The sequence below is a fragment of the Portunus trituberculatus genome, chromosome 16 (genome assembly GCF_017591435.1).
Source record: "Portunus trituberculatus isolate SZX2019 chromosome 16, ASM1759143v1, whole genome shotgun sequence".
Lineage (NCBI taxonomy): Eukaryota > Metazoa > Arthropoda > Malacostraca > Decapoda > Portunidae > Portunus > Portunus trituberculatus.
In genome coordinates this window covers 4,594,688-4,618,833 of record NC_059270.1, presented here as the reverse complement: position 1 = coordinate 4,618,833, position 24,146 = coordinate 4,594,688, and the positions used below count along the sequence as shown (strand labels likewise).

At 40.5% G+C, this 24,146-nt stretch overlaps 1 protein-coding gene and 1 long non-coding RNA gene across 3 annotated transcripts; one reads left to right on the top strand and one right to left on the bottom strand.

The window, feature by feature from the left end:
* The first annotated feature begins 488 nt into the window (after nt 1–488).
* Nucleotides 489–15,571, top strand: LOC123504605. The gene is made up of 4 exons (XR_006674887.1): nt 489–811; nt 7,640–7,840; nt 12,360–12,503; nt 14,578–15,571. It is a non-coding gene; the product is annotated as an uncharacterized LOC123504605 (long non-coding RNA).
* Nucleotides 1,351–24,146, bottom strand: LOC123504604. 2 transcript variants are annotated; one of them, XM_045255265.1, is made up of 15 exons: nt 23,970–24,146; nt 20,098–20,666; nt 17,150–17,280; nt 15,800–15,900; nt 14,989–15,116; nt 14,543–14,673; nt 13,806–13,875; nt 12,382–12,478; nt 11,161–11,270; nt 9,859–10,034; nt 7,616–7,753; nt 6,724–6,837; nt 5,635–5,771; nt 2,401–2,493; nt 1,351–2,027 (listed from the first exon to the last, which is right to left on the bottom strand). In XM_045255265.1, the coding sequence occupies exons 1-15, from the start codon at nt 24,105–24,107 to the stop codon at nt 1,938–1,940; spliced, it is 2,223 nt and encodes a 740-aa protein (XP_045111200.1). In that variant the 5' UTR covers nt 24,108–24,146; the 3' UTR covers nt 1,351–1,937. The 2 variants fall into 2 exon arrangements, with proteins under 2 accessions (XP_045111200.1, XP_045111201.1); XM_045255266.1 differs by having other exon boundaries at nt 6,724–6,834.

The following is a 24,146-nucleotide window of genomic DNA, read 5'->3' as shown; positions in this document are numbered from 1 at the left end:
TCCTCTTCCCCTCCCCCATCTCTCTCTCTCTCTCTCTCTCTCTCTCTTCTGGGGACAATGGGTCATTTAATTTGTTACCCTCTAAAATTCTTCTTTCCACCTTTTGCGTCGTAACTTGTTTTTTGTGCAGCGCCAGGGTGGTCAGGGTAGAATGATGCGTGGAATTGATAGACTGTTCTTTTCTCGTGTTGTAAGCATGGAGGAGACCCGTCAAGCGAATGAAAATGGAAGGAAAGCCAATAGTTACCGGTTCTGAAAAATTGTACTAAGAGACAAACAATGTGTCAAATGTCAATCATAAGAAATATAGTATACTGTGTAAGATGATTAAGTAGTATACAATAAAGATGTCAAGTAAAAGTTCCGTATTATCTAGGTATATTTTCTTTTATATATGATTGCATACTATGAGGAAATAAGCTTCCGTTCTGGAGGGTGGAACGTTACTAATGAATACAATTTGTTAGGCTCCGCAAATTATTCAAGAAAACCTACGGCAATAGATCCCATTACTGTTACATTACGCAAAAGAAAATGAATAAGCAGCAACTCGGCACAGTATCAATATAATTGTTCATAGATTTCACCACATTCTCTTGTGTTCCTTAAACCTTCGTGCATCGTTCACGTACCGAGCGGCTTCGAGATAGTAAGGCGAAGCACTGTGACTCCCGCCAGCCTCAGCATCCTGTGTTATTGTGCGTTGCTCGCGTGTGTTGGATTCTGTGATGGAGAACTTACTAGTGGTCAAGGGATACAAGACTGCTGATTGCTTAAGCCCTACCCGAAGCCTGCCCCAACATCCCAGCAGGTTTGATTCATAGTTAGTATTGGTGTATGGGCTTGTATGTACTTCTGGCGCGTAGTAAATCATGTTATAGCCGTGTGAAGTATCTAGGACAGGAAACTAGTTGCCAATCCATGAGACGTAATACTATTCTAATCAGTCTTGTATTTCCTGAAACTGCATTGTCATTACATGTTTTCTGTTGTATGAAGTAAACTAATGTTGTTTTAAGTGTGAAGTTTTAACAAGGTGAAGATCAGTGATAAAGATTGTTATTGTGTGTCCAACATGTATTCTGAATAGAAACCACACTGTACCGCTGCGCATCAATTTTACATACGCATAATAATAGTTTGTGTTTAGGTAAGGGTAAGCAGATTGTGAGTATGATTATGCTGTCATATTTTTGTTTACCCGGCAAAGATTAAACGCGATCAAATGCTAAACCTGTAATTTCAGTGCCATTGATGTTAAACACACACACACACACACACACACACACACACACACACACACACATCCCTTCAAAGCCTCATTTAATGAAAAAGATTACCAAACAAACATGCAATTCTTTTTTTTATTATTCAGCATGCAATACAAACCCACACTCCACAACACACCAGTCACACACACCCCGTCATTAAGTATACAAAAGTGTCCATTCCCTTCCCGTAACATTTGACTCGGTGTTCTGTCTCGCGTAAAGATTTCAGCAGTAAAAAAGATTACCTCGATTCGCCACCAGCTCGGTCTCAATAATTGTTATCCTTCCAATCCACACCTTGACCTGTATTCAGAAACACGTTGCTCCCTTACAAAAGACTATTTACCAAGGCCATAAAGATGATTAGCACGGTTCTTAAGTGTTTCTCCTATTAGCCAAGTAAAAAGAAACATCCTTGAAAACCCGTATCACTTCGAGTAGAGCCTTTTGATAGTAGTGTAAGCGTGGACAGAAGTGTTTCAGAATACTATTCCTTACCCAAAACAAAACTCCTACTCTCCGTCCTATCCAGAGCTGACACAATACAATGATAGGTTGAAGAACGTCTCAGGGTCTCGAGGACTGTTTCTTCTTTGGTCAGGGCGGAAGAGGAGGCTAGGAAAGCGTTAAGGGTCGGGTGAGGTCAGGTGACGTTGGGAAAGATGCTCAGTAGTCAGTTCCAAATTCTAGGTCTGTCACTCCCTCGATCCAGCTGATGTAGGGCGGCAGTAAGATGTTGCCTGATGGGTAGCCGGCCTGGAGAAGGGAAGCAGTAGCAGTTGTAGCAATAGTAGTAGTAGTAGCAATACCAGTAATGATAGTAGTGGTAGTAGTAGTAGTAGTAGTAGTAGTAGTAGTAGTAGTAGTAGTAGTAGTAGTAGTAGTGGTAGTAGTAGTAGTAGTGGTAATAGCATTAGTAGGAGTAGTGGTAATAGTATTAGTAGTGATAGCAGCAGTAATAGTAGTAGTAGTGGTAGCAGTAGTAGTAGTAGTAATAGTATCAATCGTAGTAGCATAAATAGCAGTAATAGTTGATTATATAGTTAGTTTACCAATTGACTTTATTGAACAAACAACACACACACACACACACACACACACACACACACACACACACACACACACACACCTCACAACCGTAGGCGGCACCGAAGGCCAGGATACCCAACTGCACCCAGCGGCCGTTCTCCATCTGTATCTGGACTGGGGAGCCGCTGTCACCCTGGAAAGAGCGATCCATTTGTCAGTACTCGCCCCACACTGTGACTGGTCAGCTTCACTCCGACAGCAGTAGAGTGGCTAGTAACGCCTCTTAAGCCCCGGCGCCATCTAATGATCAACCTCCAGCACAGCGCTCCGTCCTCTAAATCGTGCACTAAAGCTTGGTTGCAGCTAATGGGTTTTGGGTGAAGCGTGACTTAGTGCAAGGGAAGTAAAGAACCCTCCTCGTTATGAGTTGTTTACGATCACACGCACGGTTCATTATATAAATCTAATTATTAACCACTTTAGTACTGGAACGCATTTTTACCATGAGTTTGGGTATGATTGGACGATTTTACTTACATTAGGAAGGTTCTATGGAGGTCAGAAGATTAATGGCCAGAATCTACACTATTTTAATCCCTCACATAAGCTTCTGAAGCTGTATATAATCGCTAGATAGTAAGTAGAATGAATATGTAAACTCGTCATGGCACTGAAGGGGTTAAAGGTGATTGTGCTGGCTTTAGTGTACGGTAGTAAGGGATTGACTGATGCAAGCTTTCCTAATTCGAGGCATGGTTAGAGTTATGAACTGGGTCTCGGTGAAGTGAGGTACTGCCTTGACCGGATGTGGCTGCAAGAGTGGTGTGGTGAGTCAAGTGCGCGTCACAGACTTATAAAACCCATATGGATGTAAGGCAGGCTCGCTATTGAGTGTGCGTGGACGTGTGGGTTAAATGATGATAGTAAACAATGCGCATATTTCATCAGTTTTTCTTTTTTTTTCAGTTTTCTCGAAAGCTTTGTTCTTTCTTTTAAGAGTTATTTTCAAACATCAAGGAAATATTCAAGTTCTTACGATATTTTATTTTAATTGGGGTTCAAGATTTCTTTGTTCATACTATCATTGACATCATACAGACACTTGAAAATCCCAGTAAACAAATTTCATTACTCCGCGATAAGGAGTCGAAATAAAGCGTCGAAAGGATGTAAATATACGAAACTATCACTGACACAACAAGGTCACACGATCTTCAAACCCGCCAGATCTGAACCCATGATTCGCGAAAACTATGCACAACACAACACACATCTACTAAGTACACGCCACGAAACGCCGGAAACACCAACTTCCGAGCTCGTAAGTCAACATCAGCTAATGCACTTCGCTATCTACATTGCGCGGTTCTGCTTCATATAAATTCCATTAGCGGCAGGCGGTCTTGATAGCCAGGTGCGGGGGAGGGAGAAGGGGGAACTGTTGGTTGTAACGCTTCAACACGCAGGGTACACTTCTTTCTACCCTCCGATCCTTAAAAGAATTTGCAGCCACGGACATGACGCGGGTGGTGACCTCACGTCCGCAGACAAAATATTTAAAGCCGTAATATCAAAGACGATTATTTTCTTTTTTGAACGTGTTGAATGAGGGCAATGTGTGTGTGTGTGTGTGTGTGTGTGTGTGTGTGTGTGTGTGTGTGTGTGTGTGTGTGTGTGTGTCATAGCGCCGCAAGAGAACTACTAAAGACTGATGATTATTAAGAATGGTGATAGTCGTTGAGTGCTGGTAGTGATGGTGGTGGTGATAGTGGTGGTGGTGGTGGTAGTACAGTCATCAGCTGTGTCACTGGTCTCACCCTCGCTGTCTTGGCCACGAGAACGAATCAGGCCACACGTAACAAATTTATAGACCAACGGATTAGAATATTTTCCTTTTAAATTACTTGATTATGGCTTGTAATTCCTCCGAGTTGGTTTCTTATTCATGAAGGAGGTACGGCCGGGGGCACAAAAAGAAAAAAAAAACTAATTCCCGCTAATATGCTGCATGCTCCCTAAACCCTCCCGCCCTCATACCCTGAAGAAAAGTCAAATATAAAAGATTCCACATAAAAGACAAAAAAAAAGCTTTGATATATTTAATTTGATAAGTATTTTCTCACTAAGTATGCTTGCTACTAATACTGCAAGCTATTTAATATATTTCTTACTCCTTCCCCCGCCTTTCCTCTCCAGTCCGTCCTTTCTTTCTTTTTTATTTCTTTTCTTCGTCTTTCCTTTAGCCTCTTTCTCCTTTCCGCCCCGTAGCTCACCCTCATATTTCTTCCTTACTTTCTTTATTGTCTCTTCCACTTGTGTCCTTCCTTACCATTCTTCCCCTTTCTCATTACTCCACTTCTTTTTATTTTTATTTCTGTTACGTCTCTCTCCATTTCTTCTCTGTCTCACATTCCTCCTCCTCCTCCTACTCTTATTCTTCTTTCTCTTCCCATTTCCTCTAAGCATCGAACTTCTTTCTTTCACTCTTTGTTCTCCATTCCTTATCTCTCTCTCTCTCTCTCTCTCTCTCTCTCTCTCTCTCTCTCTCTCTCTCTCTCTCTCTCTCTCTCTCTCTCTCTCTCGCTGTGTGTGTGTGTGTTTGTGTGTGTGTGTGTGTGTGTGTGTGTGTGTGATGGGCGGATGGGTAGCAAATCTTTACACACACACACACACACACACACACACACACACACACACACACACACATACGCACACACACACTAATGATTTGTGGTAACCGTGTGGAAAAGATGCTATTGTTATTGTTGGTGGTGGTGGTGGTGGTGGTGGTGGTGGTGGTGGTGGTGGTGTTCCTTAAAAGAGGGTCACAAAGCGTTGTTTGATGTCTGTTGCTCTTGTTGTGGCATTAATTGTGTGTTGGCGATTGACGGACAACTAATGGTGTGTTTGTGTGTGTGTGTGTGTGTGTGTGTGTGTTGGGGGATGGGGAGGGATGACGTGCACACACATTGACACATACACACACACACACACACACACACACACACACACTTCTTCGTACTCATTATGTCTCACTCCTAATCGAAAACTATCCACATATAAATTCACCCTTATCGTTTTTTTTTACTATCCTCACAATTTTCCTCTCCACTTCCACTTTTCCATTTGGCCTTGTCTCTAGTTTAACCCTCTTTTCTTCATCTCTTTCTATCACTCTCCCCTTTGTTCACTCTTACAGTTTTTCTCTCTTCCTCTTCACCATCTTTATAACTGAATCCTTCCTTGAATAATTCCTACATCCCTCCACTCTCTATCCTTCTGTTTCTCTATACTCTCATTTTCGTCTCCTTGCTTCACTCCCCACTGGACTTACCCTGCATGGTCCGGTGCCTCCCTCGCCCGAAGTACACATCATTAAATCAGTCACCAGGTCACCGTAGTAGTAGCGACACACGGAGTTGTCTAGCACCTCAACGGATACCCCACGCAGCTGCTGGGCCGGGGTTTCGTCTAGGAAGAGCATAGAGAAGGAAGGAATATGTCAAGAGTCAGTCATTCTTGAGTTAAACAAATTAGCCACGTCGCATATTTGATTATGTAGTAAGAAGAGAACACCAAGAAAAGATTGAAAGAGCTAGTAGAAAATTGGTTAAGAGAAGAGCAACGAGAGGACAGAATGAGATAGAGGGATGGAAGTGATTGACAGAGCTGCAAAGGATAGGAGTCACACGAGGGAAGATGCAGGAGAGAGAAACAACTGGAGTGTGACAAGTTTCTTAGCCACATTTCGCATAAGAATGTAAGAAAATAAGGGAAGTTGCAAGAAGACATCAGGCCTATACATGGCAGTCCCAGCATTAAACTTACTTAACCTATTTATATCCATTATTCTTATAAGTATTACAGCTCCCTCATGACGCACCACAAACAACCTCATTGCTGTATTTATTTCATTCTCCTATTACTCCATTCAAGTACCAGATTTTTTTTCCCTCTTTCTTTTATCTCCCCTTACCAAACCAGGATTCGTTATATCTTGTCATACCGTGAAGTGCATCAATAGCAGAGGTATAAGTGGAAGAACTGGAAATACGAGTGAGAAGAGAGAAGAGGGAGTGCTTTAGTATGAATGCACTTAGATGGTGGAAAGAGAGAGGGATTTAAGTGAGAGAAGGGATGATCATAAGTAAAGCTGTGAAAGAAGAAATAGGGAAAGGGGGAGAGAAAAGGGGTGTATATATAGAGAGAAAACGATCGGAATGTAACGGTGGCAAAGCAATAGAGGAATAAATATATGTATACTGGAGACATTAAAATCATAGCTCTTGCATTTCTGGAATAATGAAGAGAAAATGATGCATAATTTACTACAAGATAATGGATGAGTTGGAAGAACACACACACACACACACACACACACACACACACACACACACACACACACACACACACACACACACACCGTCGTCAATGATTCCCCAGCCGTATATAGACACGTTCCTCCCCGTCAGGACTTCATGCATAATTTCTGAGGGCGGGGGTGTTCCTTCTTGCCTCGACGGCACCTCCACCGCTACTGTAGGAGGAGAAGGAGGGTCAGGGGGAGAAGAAGGGTCAAGAGGAGGAGGAGGAAGAAAGGTCAGAGAGAGAGAAGGCGAACGATAAGGAAGACGAGAAAGATTAGCAAGAGGAGGCAAATAGTTAAAAGAGAAGACAGGAAAAGTTGTCATGGGGATGTTGGGAGCAAAGAAATAGGTTTAGAATGAATGACACGGTTAAAGGTAAATGACTGAAGAGGAGGAAGGAAGAAAAGGAGGAATGTATAAATATGAAATAGCAGTAGTAGTAATAGTGGTAGTAGTAGTAGTAGTAGTAGTAGTAGTAGTAGTAGTAGTAGTAGTAGTAGTTGTTGTTGTTATTGTTGTTGTAGTAACAGAAGTAGTAGTTGTAGTAATAGAAGTAATAGTAGTACTAGTAGCAGTAGTAATACTAGTAGTAGTAGTAGTAGTTCTAGTAGTAGTAGTAGTAGTAGTAGTAGTAGTAGTAGTAGTAGTAGTAGTAGTAGTAGTAGTAGTAGTAGTAGTAGTAGTAGTAGTAGTAGTAGTAGTAATAGAAATAATAACAGTAGTAGTAGTAGTAGTAGTTGTTTTGTAGTGGCAGTAGTAGCCATAATAGTAGCAAAACAAGCAGTATGTATTTCTCATGTTCTTTCTATTATTCATATATATATATATTAATCTACCTATTCACTTATTCATTTAATTTACTTGCCATATTTATTGATTGTTATATATATTCATTTATTTCATACATTAATAATAACACTCGTAACAACAGTGGGCACAATAACTTGCCGTTCCTCCTGCTGGGTGCTGCAGTGGTGGGTGTGGCGGTGGTGGTGGTGGTGGAGGCCTCCTGCGGCGCGGCGTCCGGCAGGAGTTGGGACAAGGTGTCATAGTTTCTTGGCGGCAGGCAAATGGGCGCCACGTAGCCTGGAGGGAAGGAGGAAGAGGAAGAGGAGGAGGTGGTGGAGTTGAGTGAAGGCGCAGAAAGTGGTGATGGTGGTGATGTACGAGGTGGTGAGTATGAATTGTTGGTGTGGTGTGCTAGTGTGTGATGAATGCGTGTGAAGTGCGTGTGTGTGTGTGTGTGTGTGTGTGTGTGTGTGTGTGTGTGTGTGTGTGTGTGTGGTTATGGTGATATTGATGATGATGCGTGGGAATGTGCTGTTGTTGTTTTTATTATCATTTGTGATGTGGTGTTAGTCGACTGCGCTGGTCGTGGTGTGGTGATGGTGATGTTTGATATAAATGTCCAGATAGTGATGATGAGAACGTGTGTAGCTCTGAAGGAAAGATTCCCCACAACTGTGACACTAATATTTCCTTCAATTTTCCTTTCCCATTCCAATCATCTGCATATCCCCCCTCCTCGTCCCTTAACCCCTTCAGTACTGGGACGCATTTTTACCTTGAGATTTGTGTACCATTAGACCATTTTACTGACATTAATAAAGGTCAATGGAGGTCACAAGATTAATGGCCACAGTCTTCACTATTTCAATTCCCCACATGAGTTTCTGAAGCTGTAGAAAATCATCAAGTAGTCTCAAGAATAAATATGGAAACGCGTCATGGTACTGAAGGGACTAAAAGCAAAGTCATGACAATATTCCATTCTTATTCATCGTACTCAACTCGCAATTTCTTTATATTTACATTACTTTTCTCACACGCCCTTTGTTCCTCTAATTTTTCATTCACCAAGTCGCTTCATTTTTTTCTCTCTCGGTGGCAAGAGTGCAATCAATGTTTTCTTTGCCTTTGTCTTGCGTACACGTGGCTTAACGATGCAATTGTGTGGCTGATTAAAGGCAGTGGTGAGTGAGTCCGTGTCAGCAGGTGTCGCCAGGTGAGGTTAATTGAGGTTATTGTGCTCGGGATGATGTCTTGCTAAGCTGCTCGTTCCCATGTGTACCTCTGTGCGGCGGGGTGCTGAGAATTCGAGGTGTGAGCTGTTTGTCATGATTGTTTTTGTTGTTGTACGTACCTTTGTGTGTGTGTGTGTGTGTGTGGTAGGTGGGTGGGTGGCTCAGTTATGAAGGTGTGAGTCGTGTATAATTATTGTTCTACATTTTTTCTCCGAGTTTTTAATGTTTTGAACTTTTTTCTTTTCAAAGAGCACAAAAGATGATTAACCAGGATGTCATGGAATACTTTTTCTCACAACTGATAGTGTAGAATATTTAACAAACTATAAACTACGAAAATTAAAACACCTTTGAGAAACTCGCCTGCTACCACTATATCTACTCTCTTGAATACCACCTTAACCAACAGAATCTTTATTATTCCTTCAATAGAACCATCAAAGTACCCTTGAGAATCATAACAATTTTCACTTAAAACCGATGGTAAACTATCAGCATTATGAACACGTCCTTGGGAACTACAGCACCTAACTTTCACCAAAATATCTATCTAAGTATGCGGAGAATCATGAAATGTCCCTTGAAAATCCATCATTATTTCCACTGCAACTTGTACAAAAGCAATCTAGATAAGGTACAGAAACTTTTAACACTGCAGTCTATCATCATTTAGAAAGTAAACCACTAAATGCCAACAGTTTCCGATAAGCAGACCATGATTACAGTTGCTTTCTGAGTTGTAATGATCCTTCTCCCTTCTCTTGCTTCTTGCTTTCTCTCTGGGCTATCTTAATGCTCGTTTGTGGCTTCCTGTGACTTATTTGCTGTGCGAGTGCAAGCTGGCTCATTATTGTTAGTTTTATTTTCTATTCTCCTCATGACCTTTACTTCGTGTGCGACCGCAAGATCATACCACCATGGAAGGCAAAGGAGAGACAAACAGACAGAGAAAAGAATAATGAAAAAAATGAATAGATAAAGAAATCGGAACCACTTCTGAGAGCAAACAATTGGCTGATTCTCCCATTCTTCCTTCCCATTTCTCTCACTGTATGTTAAATAGTAAAACCCAAACAATTGACCTAGTGGGGACTAACTTACGAGTATCTGCAGTTATTTGTCCTTCCTTTGTGTTCTTTTGCATTGCCCAACTCCTTCACTACTCACTGTTGAAGGCCATTTCCTGAGGCAGAAAGGCGAGCGCCAAGTCGTTGTTGAGAGGTGACGGCATGTTGAAGTCTGGGTGTATGTAAACTGCGGCCACTAGGAAGAACTTCTGCGAGGGTGTCAGGGTATAGAGATTATGGTCCCCGAGCAGCAGACCAAGCTTCTCTACAGGGATGCTGCGAAGTGCGTGAAGAAGAGGTTAGAGAGATAGGAAGGTTGATAACTAAGTGGTGGAGACAAGAGGGATGATAACTAGGTGCGTAAAAAGACAAAAAAGGATGGTGATCAGGTGGTGCTAAGGAGATAAAATGAATGATAACTGGGTGGCAGAGACAAAACAATGATAACTAGATGGTAAAGAGACAGAAAAGAATGATAAATAGCTGGTAGAAACTAAAAGGCTGAAAAATAATGGTAAAGAGGTGATTATGGAGACACAAACGGTGATAGGTGATAATAAAGGTGGTGGTGGTGTGGTATAAGGGCCCAATCGTGTTAGGAGGAGGACGTGATAGTGTAAGGTTAACCTCTTCAGTACTGGGACACATTTTTACCTTCAGATTTGTATACGACTAGACCATTTTATTGACATTAGGAAGGGTCTATGGAGGCCAGAAAATTAATGGCCACACTATACACTATTCTAATCCCCAATAAAAGTTTCTGAAGCTGTATAAAGTCACCAAATAGTAAGCAGAATCAATATGGAAACATGGTATTGAAGAAGTTAAAAAAATGAGTGACGATGGTGTTTTGCTATACAGGGGACGTTGCCGCATGCAAGAAATATTTGGAGACGAAAACTATGATGCTGAAAAGTCAGTGTGATGTTACGTACAGCAGTGGAGGGTCATATGTTATACAAGACATGTTGCGTGTGAGGAGAATTCTTGGTAACGACAATTAAGAACGAGAATAAAAAGAAGCAGGTGTGGTGTGGTCTTGTGTGGCACGATGAAAGGTAGTGATGTGTTTTGCAGTTGTAGTGACGTACTCTGCAGAAGATGAGAATAGATAGAGGGAAGAAAGAAAACGAGGAAGAGGGTTTTGAAAAGATGGATGAAGATAGATAGATAAATAGATAGATAGATAGGTTTTAAGAGGATAAAGGCATGTTTTCTTGGCAGTTGGTACACTTTTCTTTCTTCTTTACCAGCACTGTGATCTTATAATCCAAACTTCAAAATAAATAAAGCAAGGAAGGCAAGCATGTAATGTAATGATTGCCACACACACACACACACACACACACACACACACACACACACACACACACACACACACAGACTGGCACGCACGCACCTCACCACGCAGTGTGCCCCTGTCAGCACCCAGCGGCGGCTAATGACTGTGCCTCCGCAGATGTTACAATAGTGCTGCTCCTCGCGGCCACACACTTTCAGCACAGCGACCTGCAGGAGGAGGAGGAGGAGGAGACCGGAATGAAAAACAGCACGAGGAGGAGGAGGAGGAGGAGGAGAATGAGCAGGGTTGGAGTAGGACGATAAGAAGTGGAAAGTGTAAATGGAAATAGAGGAAAGGATGAAAAGTTGCATGGAAAGAGAGAACATAAGGAAAGAGAAGAATATGAAAGGAAGAGAAAGGAATGAGAGAATATGAGGAGAGTAAGAGCAAAATGACGAAGGTGAAGAATTAAGGAGGATATCGAAAGGTAGACCAAATATTATATCAACATCGATAGTGAAACATGAGATAATTTTTTAATGAATCGTCATTTTTCATGTACAAGTATACCAACACATTCCAGCATCACAACACAATGCAACTAAATCGGTGGGTGAGAGAGAGAGAGAGAGAGAGAGAGAGAGAGAGAGAGAGAGAGAGAGAGAGAGAGGAGCATATGATAGATTGAAGGAAATATGAGAAGCACTGGGATGGGACGAGGGACGGATAGGGCGATGTGGAGGGGGAAGAAGGCAGGCCTACACATAGTAGACATCAGAGGTCGCTATAACCAATGAAATCTACCATGGAAAAAAAAAAAATGAAATGTCGTTTGTAAGAGATATAGGTAAAAAAAAAATATTTCATCAGTTAGGGAGCCGATTGTACGTACTTACCTTGGTGTTTCATAATATTGGAACCTTTATAAGCAGTATTTGATGTTTGCCTTCGGACATATGTAATCATATACATGCTAACGAACCATCCTAGTACAAAATTGCATATACATTAATAATTTCAACTAAAACAAATAAATTAAGTATGTAATTGTGTGTGTGTGTGTGTGTGTACAGAAAGAGAGAGGAAGCAGTGAAGGACTGGGATGTGGAGAGAGGCGGGAAGGAGCGAGCAGTGGAGTGAGGAGAGGAGAGAAAAAAGAAGAAAACAATTAAGTATGGACTGAAAGGATGGGGAAGAGCAAAGTAAGGTGATGTGAAGGGAGAGGAGGGAGGGAGGGGAAAAAAGGAGGGAAGGAAAAGTGATGGAAGATGTCATGTCTTCAGCCGACTTAACACACCTGTCTGTCTCCATCTTAGACTCTCCTACGTCCCACCTTACCATCCACGGGAACTGGTGCTTCGCCACTACTTTGCCGCCCACCACCCTGGTTGCTCCGGGCTCGCCAGCCACCCCACACTTCCCGGACCAGCCGTCACTGTTAGAGAAAACGGAGGAGTAAGGTACGCTTTGATGGTACACTATGTTGACTTTCGAGGCTCGTGTGGGTATTTTTTGCTTCAGCCTGATATTATGTGGTATTTTGACAAAGATTGGGATTTTACAGACTTGTTAGCAGGATTATTAATTCAACAATGAGGTAAGCGTTGAAGGTACGCTATGGGGGGAAGTTTCTTTTTTATTTGTATGTTTCAGTTGAGAATATATTTTTGAAAAATTATGAACGTAACATGAAGTCGATAGTGGAAGGTACATTATCGCTATCATTATGTTCATTTTTTCTTCTGCACAACACTGTTTAACATTTCAGCTGGAGACGCGTAAGAACTCAACTGTTTAAGAAAAATATACAAAACGTAACATTATCAGTTATTGGTGGAAATAAAAAGCTTGACACATTGCTTACTGTAGGAAAGAAAGAAGAAAGAGAATAAAAGGAAGGAAGATCATATTTCACAAGTACACTGAGCAATGCTGGGGTGACACCAGAGCAAAGGACGTGTTTGTGGAATGGATGCATATATGAAAAGGGAGTGACGCTACTAATATCAAGTTAGTCTCATAATACTATTAGAATTTTTTTTCTATCAAGTGAAAGGGTTGAAAGAAAATGTTTCTGAGGGGTGGCTAAAGTCAACAGACGAACATTCCTTCCTGGGTGTGGTTTGAAATGAAAGAAAGCGTGACGTTATGTAAAGCTGAAATGCAAGAAAGAGAAAGAAGACAAGATGCAAGAAACTAGAATATTTTAGAAAGAGAACAAGAACAAAGTAAGAGGAAGACAAGAACAAGAAGGAGGGAGGAGGTGAAGAAAAACAGTTAGTTAGCATGATGACAAAATGGAAGAGATAAACATGCATGAAGGAGATAGAAAAGAAAAATATGATGCCCTTGTTCAAAGTATTTTGGTGTCTTACTTCATTATCTCTCAACAAATTTGAAGAGCTCTATATCATCATTTGAAAGAAAAAAAATTGAGAACTTGGCTGATCATTCATGTGGTCTTGAAGAACAGTTAATGCGAGAGAAAAGTGTTAGAGCCTTATTCAGAAACGCTTTGCTCTCTCACCACAACTATTTCCAAAGGCTCTAGTTGAAGATACTCATGTTTTTAAGGGTACTTTTATGGTTCGGGTGATGGATTAGCAATATTTCTAGTTGATCATAAGGAGAAACTGTCTTGAAAACCCTGCTAGTTGTCTATGGGGACTTGAAAATTTGTCCTTGTGAAAGAGCATGGCGTTTCTGAATATAGCCGTTTGAGAATATAGATCCCGATTCTGTCTTTCATTGTGCTGACTCACTTTCCCGGGCCGGTGCAGAGGACGGTGTGATGTTCCTCTGTGGTGTTGGTGATGACGGCGGGCGCGGCTCCTGGTGTGGTGCAGGGAAGGAATTACTGTAGAGATTGACTTTACGATCAACTGTCTGACTTATTTGTCCTTTCACCTCTCAAATCAATCATCCCTCACTGTTTTCTAGTACTATTTCTTTCCTTTCGTTCAAGCTTGTATTATACTGTCAGTTATCGTGCTAGGTGTCTGGTCAACCCAAATTGTAAGGCGTTTGCTAATGGAAAGCCTTATATTCTAGAAACTGTGAGAAAACTACTTTATCCTCTTATCCTTCGTCAAGAGAGAACGAACTATTGTCTCCTAATAATATTACTAGCAATCTCTTGTTTTGTGTGTGTGTGTGTGTGTGTGTGTGTGTGTGTAAGAGGGGATAACAGGCCAAGGGCAATATAAAACGAAAAAAAGAATTGCTCACTCAGTTGTTTATACGTAAACTACAGGAGTATAATGTGATCCTCGTAATAATATTTGTTTCACTAAGTTTTTCTTCTTTTTTTCTTTTTGCTTGCAGAATTAGATAAAGAGAAAATATGTTCGACTGCCACCTTATAGCGTTTTAATAGACAAAGATTCTAAATGAACTGGCTAATTTAATTTTACGCGTTTCTATACATTTCTCTTCAAATATCACTTGTGTATCTATTCCTCTATCTAACCTGCCTCTGCGTCTCCCTAGAATACTGTACCTGTACCATCCGGGTTGATCGCTCTGTACCTGCAGGTGAAGCCGCGGTACCTGTACGAGCTGTCAGCGACGAAGAGCAGCGTCATGTTGGACGTGGAGGTGAAGAGGGAGAGTGCCTTGTCCCCGCAATACCTTGGCGGTGGGAGGGAAAGTGAGAAGTTGCTGGATGACTGATTGAAAATAAGGAAAATATACAGTACTATACGGCGCCGCACGTTGCAAATACTAAACGACGAAAAATGTCTATCTGATCATTTAGTTAAGGAATTTACAGGTTAACAAACTAATCCTTCACTTTGATGAGAAGCTGCTTTTGTTATTAATCTTCAACTGATCGATGAAGGAGGAAGACGACGAAAATAACGAGGAGAATGAGGGTAAGAACCAGTAAGTAGTAAAAAACGGAGAAGATAAACGAGAAAAATTAATAAGACATCAACTCCTCACCTTGTCACGCCCTCTCCGTCCAACTGGCCATCCTCGGTGATTAGCAAGTAGTCATTCTCGCAGTTCCTGTCGCCTGGTTGGATGGAGAAGTCGTTACAGTCGAGAGCGATGGTGTACTCAGACGGCAGCTGCGGATGGAGAGAGAGAAACGAAAAAGGAAAGTTAGACTGAGTGATTGGGGGTAGTTCAGGACTGGTAGGAATAAGAAGAAAACTAAAGAAATGAGATACAAAACGAATAAATAGTTGAGATAATGAAAAGATGGAGAAAAAAAGTGTAACAGCGTTCAATGGTAAGAGTGTAAGGTTGCTAGGGATGACGATAAGAACGAAATGGGAAAGGAAGATAATACGAGAGATAAGAAAGTAAGGAAAAAGGAATGAACACTTGAGATAGATGGAAGAGAATGAGTTTAATATTGCTGTGAAGAAAGGAAGGGACGAAAATGGAAAATGGATGATGAAAACAAAAATTATTAAAAGATGTACTAAACGAATTCATAGTTAAGGTCGAGGAACGGAGATGTAAAGGTTTGGCAGCGTAAATGGGAAGAATTTAAAGTTCCTGAGCATAAAATGAAGAACTGAATAGTCTCTCTCTCTCTCTCTCTCTCTCTCTCTCTCTCTCTCTCTCTCTCTCTCTCTCTGTTACTGCAAACATTATTATTTCGCCCTATTAAGAGCATCATCACTAAAGAACACACAAATCAGACTAATTAGATAAAAAAAAAGACGAAGACACACACACACACACACACACACACACACACACACACACACACACACACACACACACACACACACACACGCACCGAGATGTAGTAGGCGCACTGGGCGTTGTTGGGGTAATTGAAGGGAAAGTTTGGCGATGTGATGAGACCGCTGAGCTCCGTGAAGACTCGCCCACACTCATCTGTTAAAGGCAGTAGTAGTAATAGTAGTAGTAGTAGTAGTAGTAGTAGTAGTAGTAGTAGTAGTAGTAGTGGTAGTAGTAGTAGTAGTAGTAGTAGTAGTAGTAGTAGTAATAATAATGGTAGTAGATAGTAGTTATTGTGGTAGTAGGTAGTAGTAGTAGCAGAAGTAGTGGTAGTAGTAGTAGTAGTAGTAGTAGTAGTAGTAGTAGTAGTAGTAGTGGAATTAGTAATAGTAGAGGTAGTATTAATGGTACTGGTACATGTGATAGTAGTAGTAGTGGCAATAGTAATAATAGTAACAGTACAAGCAACAGCGATAGTATTAGTAATCTTAGTAGTAGTAATAGTTAATAATAGTGGTAGTATGTAGTATTGGAAATAGCAGCAAGAGGAGGAGGAAGAAAAATACATAAAGAACCCAAACAGCAAAGGGTCTTGAGATTTGAGTGCACTAGTATGTTTATAACCCTATCCAACACTGATCGCTAGGGAAGGAGAGAGGAAAACAAGATGTAGGAGAAGGAGAAAGATTAGAAAGACGAAACGGCGGAAATAAAACCACAAAAACTATTTATATTGAAATCAGTACAAATTCTTAATATATGTAGACAGGAAACTTAGCTAGACCGTGACATTAGGACATATTTTTTTTTTTACTTTTTATTCATTCATTTCCAGCCAGTACGCGGTTGTATCTCAGAGCTTTGTGATTATTTTGTGGTATAGTAAGTAATTATCAGTTTCTCGTGCTTAGCTTATCCACGGATCATGAGTCTGGTGTTATTTGCTCTTTATATTTATCCTCTCTCTCTCTCTCTCTCTCTCTCTCTCTCTCTCTCTCTCTCTCTCTCTCTCTCTCTCTCTCTCACCATTTTTTATCCCTTTCTTCTTTCCTTCTTCCTGTTTTCTTTTCCTGCTCCTCTATTTTCTCTTTTACTCTTCCTTTTCATTTCTTTCGCCTCTCCTCCTCCTCCTCCTCCTCCTCCTCCTCCTCCTCCTCCTCCTCCTCCTCCTCCTCCTCCTCCTCCTCCTTTCTCCTCCTCCTCCTCACTGCTTTTTTGTTTTAATCCCCATAACTGATTTTTTTTAGGCTGATAATTCTTTGAAAATAAGAGAAAAAATCGAGTTACGTCCATGTCCTTGCCTCTGCCATGTCTATAAGTCGAATAAAAAAAAAAAAAGAATAAAATGATGAAGAGGAAAATGTGAATAAATAAAATTAGTATTTGTGTAAGCTTCTCGACTCACCCACACCAACGTTGCCGCCGCCGCTTGATGACTCGGCCCGCAGATACAGAGGGCGAGTGTCCATAGGTTGTCCATCCTGCAGAAGCACTGTCTCCTCTCCTGCTTCTTCGCCACGTTGCACTGTTGGGTACCTGAAGATTATTTGATTATTTATCTGTTCACTTGTCTGTCTATTACTGTTCATTGTTATTTCTATTTGTGAGTGTTAAGGAGTTTGGTTAAAGGTTGAGAAATGGGAGGAAAAAAGATGCATTGTTATGTATTGCTTTTGAAAAAGTTTGTACGTTTTCCTTTATTTTATTTTAGCATTTTTTTGGCATGTTAGAATTTTGTATCTGTGTTTGGTTAAAAGTTGAGAAATGGGAGGACATAAGAAGTGTTGTAATATATTGCTTCGAATAAGTTTGTTTTCTTTATTTATTTCTTTTTTTGTGTGTGTATTTTTGGCATGTTAACCTTTTCAGCACTGACACACATTTTTACCTTGAGTTTTGTGTATGATTAGACGATTTCATTGACATTAGGAAGAGTCTATGGAAGTCAAAACATTAATTGCCACAGTCTTCCCTACTTTAATCCCCACACAAGTTTCTAAAGCTGTATAAAATCACTAAATGCTAAGCAGAGTGAATATGGAAACGCGTCATGGTACTGAAGGGATTAAGGGAGTGTGGGCAATGGTAAAAGAAATGTGAAAGACCATATACTACTCAGGAAAAGGATGATTATGGGATGATACGGAAAAAGAGTAAATTAATTTGTTTGGCTAACGATGCAAAAACAAAAGGAAAATTCAATTAAAATGAGTGAAAAGTTAACCTATTGCTAAGTTGTTTAGATAACGGTACAAAAAAAAAAGCAAGGAGATAAACGTTTTTTTTTTTTTTATGTAAGAGGGTAAAGCTGGCGAGGGAACCAAAGAATTTTAAAAAATGGGTACAGTGGAACCATGCATGCTTTGGGGTTCGAGGGTCTCCAAACGCACGGGTTCGAATCCTGTCCACGGTCCGAGTGTAGGTTGGGCTTCCTCACTTGGGGCAATGGTTTCCTAGCGAGTGGGCTTTGTGATAGGAGGTACCCCAAAAAAGTATCCTCTTTAACCCATAAATTCCCGTGAAAAGCCCACATGGTATAAATAAAAAAATGAAAAAAGGGCCCACTTAGTTGCCAGTCCCATGGTAGGTATTCCTAAATGGCAATTATGGGTTAAAATGAAACGAATATGTTGTCAAAGGGAAGGAATAAAAAGAGGTAATCATTGCTGAACATGCTTCTTCCAAAATGATAATTATAAGCTGAGATTCCGAAAAAAAAGCTGTCTACATGTTAGAAGACATTGCGTGAGTGTTCATTAATGCTTAGTCAGCCGTTGAAATTCCTTAAGTGGTGTTTTTATCCTCATATCCAACGTCTTACACAGGAAAAAGGTTGCCTAGTGACTAAGAAGATAAGAAGATAGAAAAAAGAATTATCCAGTCTGATTGATACTTATGAGATGAAGAGAAAACTGATTTCAACTAGTCTGACATTTTAATTTGAAATGGCACCTTTTTTTTCATTGCAAACAAAAACCGTATATTGTATAACCCATTTAATTGTCAATGAACTTGATTGAATTTCGTCTCTATCATCTTATTAGTTGAATGTTGTGTTTTCGATATTTTCGATAACGGTCAAGTGGAGAAAGGTTTGTTCTGTTTGTAATGAAAAATTCCAAGCTTCATCTATTTACTAATTTTCAATCGGAAAAGAGTAAACAGAGGCATAAAAAACGGTGCATTACTAACTATGCCGTTGAAAATATTTAACGCCTTCATAAGGTTAAGTGTCATCTAAAACTTTTGATAATCTTGGAACCTTATTGGGATCAAAATCATTCCGATGTTGTGATACTGAAGGGTTAGAACAAAGAAAGCCAGAGAGACTGCCAGGAACATTGCCCACAGACACTCACATTGACTGGTGTTTTGGGAAAGTGTCCATCTCCTGCTAATGTTTTTTTTTTCTTTTTTTTAACTGTTGTATGATTCATTCTCAAAATCACACGAATGAGTAAACACATAACTAAATGAATGAATAATTAGATAAATGAATAAGTAAGTAAATAAATAAATAAACAAATAAATAAATAAAGATCAACAAGGCAATTCGTGGCGTGTGTGTGGCAAAGATGATGCTGGACTCTCCATACACTAAAGAGACGAAACCTCATACCTTGAGAGGATTATCATAAGAATTACACGTTTGATATTTTATTATGAATATTTAGAAGTGTACCATTTATTAGAAACGAGTTTTTGCTCTTATAAGTAACTCGGTGATTTACAGAGAAGCACCTTCACCTTAGGCATCACTATCAGTACAGATTTACACTCTATGTTTGAGAATTTCCTCCGTCACTGAATGCAATTATTAATCAGAAAAGACAGCTTAAACCTGCAGAAATGAAGATGCTGAGATGGATAAGCGGTGTGACCTAAAAAACATGTGGTGAGAAATGAGTGCGTAAGAGGAGCAGTTAAAGTCATTGCAGTGTGTAAAACAGGTTAGAAAAGAAGGTTTAACCATATGACGAGAAGAAATGAAGAGCAGCATGTTGCAAGAGAAGTCAATAAAATGGAAGTGAGTGAAAGGCAAAGAAGAGGAGGACCTACTTTCGTCTAGGACTGTACTGTGTCAACGAGGGCGTGAGGCACGAAGGATTACACAAAAGACTGTCTCAAGATAGAAACATTAAAAGTAGCGGCACCCGAATATGTGTGTATGTATATAGGTTTACAAATATTTCTGTAGTTTTGGATAGTTTTCAAAATATGGGACGAGACAAATATGACTCTTGAGACAGAAAAAAACATGCACTTTGATACTAAAATAAAAAAAAGTTGCCCTATACGTGTTAGTAGTAAATTATCAATGAGCTTATCTGTTACCTACGTGGCGTGTCTCACCTGAAGTCATGAACCACATTGAGTATAGTAGGTAGGTGGAAGGGTGAGCTGGAGGATCTTCCATTCATCTCCTCCATCTCCTTCTCTTCCTCATCCTCTTCCTTATGATCCATGTCCATCTTTGTGGTTAATCCAACGTTTAATTTCACCTCATTCTCTTCGCTTTCTTGACGATATTTCCCCTTCACTACCTGTTCCATTTCCTCACTGCCTATTTTCATTGCTATAGGGACATCCTGTAATTCACCGTGGCTTTCCTCTTCCCCCTTCCCTTTCATTTCTCCATCATTACAATCATCATTCTGCTCCTTTTCCATCAGTTTTTCTTTCTCCTCTTCCTTTTCCAGAGTCTCAGCCTCCTTAATTTCCATTCCTTCCTCCCTCTGCACATCCATCACAGGAGAGGTAAGAGAGGCTGCAGTGTCAGAACGATAGGAAGAGAAGGGTTTCAGTAAAGGTCGTATAGGAATTCTCCCTTTCCACATCTCCATCTCATCCTTGCCATTCATATCTTTGTCTTTCATGTCGTCCCCGTCCGTTCCCTTATCCTTCATCCTTTTCCTTCCATCCTGTGGAGAGAGAGAGAGAGAGAGAGAGAGAGAGAGAGAGAGAGAGAGAGAGAGAGAGAGAGAGAGAGAGAGAGAGAGAATTTTAACAATTAATGCAAAACAGAATAATGCATATCAAGATTCAGATTATCATTTATCTCTCAAAGTCAATAATATTAACTACACTTCTTCATATTCTTATCATGCAGAATTTGACTCTCTCTTTTCTTACTTAAGCGAAAAGAAAACTCTAGCTTACAGTCATCATACATATTTGTCAAGGCGGCATTCAACTACCTCCAACCAATTAACCGCATTTTTCTTATCTAAGCGACACGTCGACTCCTCCAGCTTACAATCATCGTTTACATTTCTCACCTGTCCTGAGAAGTTTAGCAGCCTAGTAAAACGCCCCCTTGATTTATGTACAACCTCATCACGTGATAATCCCTTGAGCTGATTTACCTTCCTAGAACATGTGCCTAGCGGTGTGTGCACTCTCATCTACCTCTCTTGACATAGTGGCTGACTTGTGTGTGTGTGTGTGTGTGTGTGTGTGTGTGTGTGTGTGTGTGTGTGTGTGTGTGTGTGTGTGTGTGTGTGTGGCTATGGGTGTCGATGTGGGTACTGGTGTGGATGATTTGTGGGTGGCAGTTGGGGTGAAACGTCTCTACTCATTTATATTTTATCAGGCATCATCGAGTATGACGCTAGCTGCTCCACCTTTCTGCTGGTTGTTGTAACGTTTAATCAGCGTGCTTTTTATAATTTATGAAGGATAAGTATCTTGAAACACCGCCCCTCTCCCTCCGTCTTGAAAGCATCTGAGTCAAAAGAAGGTGGGAAAAGAGAAACAGGCAAGGAGATGCGGAGTTTACCAGAGAAAGTGATGAAAGATTGCGAATACTGATTATATTTTGCATAAGGGAAGTAGACATGGCAAGAGTGAGAAAAAGAAATTGTTCAGTGAGGCCGGGAGAGGGAAAACATGCATTTGACAAGATTAGGAAAGTATTTGGGATGAAAATAATGATAGAAGACAACAAGAGATCCAACATTGTGACGATGTAAAAGAGGCTGAAGACAGTCAGTTAGAGGAGAGGCACTGATAAGACAAAAAGGTTCTGAGTTGAAGAGTTTTACATACGTGGGCGGATAAGACCCCTGTACAGAGTTAGTAGCTGTGGTGGGAAAAAAATTGACGGAGACGATACAGAACTCCTAATTTCATAGCTGTTTAAACTAGAGATGAGATGTGAAGTTTCTTGTTTAGGACAGTTTGGTGATATTCACTGTACAAGAAGACGATAGTTGGGTGTCACTGAAGAAGAGGGTATAGTTGTCTGCTATGTTGACTCGGGTTGATAGATAGATGAATTGCGTTTTTGAGGCATAGATCAAAACAAATTTTGCTCTGTTCCAGTCAGAAGTTTTAAAGAGATCTGGAATCACGTTAAGTGGCTTCCCTTGGTGACCTGTTTATATCCTGAAGAGTTGGTCGTCTAGAAAAATCCGTGAAAGAAAATAGTAATGCTTTTGTAGACACCTTTAGACTAAACACACCGCTTCTGTCGCTACACATGGACAGAACTAAACCCGCCGTCAAAGCTGTACAGTCAATGAAGTAACGTCTTGCGGATCACTAAAGCCTCAACTCGATAAAGACGGTCGCCAAGACGCAGATGGCACGCTAACGCCTTCGGGTAAGAAAACGGGTATAATCCATAACTCAACACAGTAACATTCAAGTGTGCATTTAATTCTGCTTCTTTATCACCAATCAAAAATTTAAGTGGGTTATCTTTTAAGGCAGTATGCGTGACTATGCAGTACCGCGTGGTTTAGTTGCTCACTCAACAGTTTCATGCAATAGACTTTTCTTTATATTTAAGAACGGATTATGAAAGATTTCTGTAGTTACGTTACGTTGTTAGCTCATGTGTCCATACCAGGATTGAAGTATTTAGCGTTCTTTCTCTTCCTTTTCACCTATCTAGGATTTCTAAAGTTTCATTTATCCTTTTTCTTCGCGTATGTTGATAGTTTCTTTTTCAGTTTCCTTCTTTCACGCACCTGTAATATGCAGAGTGTGTTTTCTCCAGCGTCACTTTTTTTTATTATTTATACCCTGTGGGTTTTCACGGGAATTTATGGGCTAAAGGGGATACTTTTAAGGGTACCTCCTATCTCAAAGCCCACCCGCTAGGAAACCGTTGCCCTGAGTGAGGAAGCCCAACCTGCACTCAGACCGTGGACAGGATTCGAACCCGTGCGCTTGGAGACCCCTCGGATCCCAAAGCACGCATGGTTTCACTGTACCACGGCGGTCCCAAATGATATTTTCTCTGTTTCACATATACCGATTTCTTTCACCATTACATTTACTGGTTCTTCTCTTTAATGTTATATACTCATTTTTTTGGGGGGTGCATCGTCTTGTTAAGTAATTATACATACGATTTAAGTTATTATTTGAATTTTTCCAGTTTGCCGTGTGGAATTAGCCTTCTATTTATCAAACTATCACGTACTGTGGTAATCAAAGTGCTTGAAATGCATGATGACTAGTAAATGCTTCCCTTGATCGTCAGAAGTGAATATACATTTTCTGACCTGTTCTGTCGACTCACTCACAGTCACGAGGAAGTCAGCAAGACCTTACGCAAGGGACGTGGGGTGTGTAAGTCCATCGTTTGTCATGCTGCTAAGAATACTCGCGAATACTGAAACATCATCAACAACAACAACAACAACAACTACTACTACTACTACTACTACTACTACTACTACTACTACTACTACTACTACTACTACTACTACTACTATTCCTATTTCTACTACTATTTCTACCACTAAAACTAATACTACCTACTATCACTACCACTACCACTACTACTACTACTACTACTACTACTACTACTACTACTACTACTACTACCACTACCACTACCACTACCATTACCACCACTACTGCCACTACTGCTACTACTGCTACTGCTGCTACTACTGCTACTGCTACCACCACTGCACTGCACCACTGCTACCACTACTACTACTACTACTACTACTACTACTACTACTACTACTACTACTACTACTACTACTACTACTACTACTACTTTTATTACTACTACAATAACTACTAGTACTTCATCCTTTTTTTCTTATTTGTCTACTTGTAGGCATTTTTCTTTTCGTTTGTCTCGCTGAACGATCTCTTATAATAATAATAATAATAATAATAATAATAATAATAATAATAATAATGCTAATGATAATGATATTAATGATAGTGACAGTGATAAGAAAGAATCGCACACTCACTTTTCTTGGTGCATTATCCTCTCGCCTGTGGACGGAAGAGGTGGAGGTGAAGTGGAGGAGGCACAGAAGGAGGAGCAGCAGGAGAAGGGAGACCTGCAGGAGGCGACAAAACAGGGCGGGGAAGGGACGTGATGCCATGGTGGGGAGTGGAGGGCGCCTCACTCTTTCCCGCCCTCA

Excerpts from the sequence above, each read along its gene's own strand:
- LOC123504604 (XM_045255265.1), bottom strand. The coding sequence starts at position 24,107 with ATGGCATCACGTCCCTTCCCCGCCCTGTTTTGTCGCCTCCTGCAGGTC. Across the intron at positions 15,901-17,149 it reads CGGCGGCAACGTTGGTGTGG|ATGAGTGTGGGCGAGTCTTC; the intron begins GTGAGTCGAGAA and ends TGCCTTTAACAG. Across the intron at positions 7,754-9,858 it reads TCAGGAAATGGCCTTCAACA|GCTACGTGGCGCCCATTTGC; the intron begins GTGAGTAGTGAA and ends CCTTCCCTCCAG.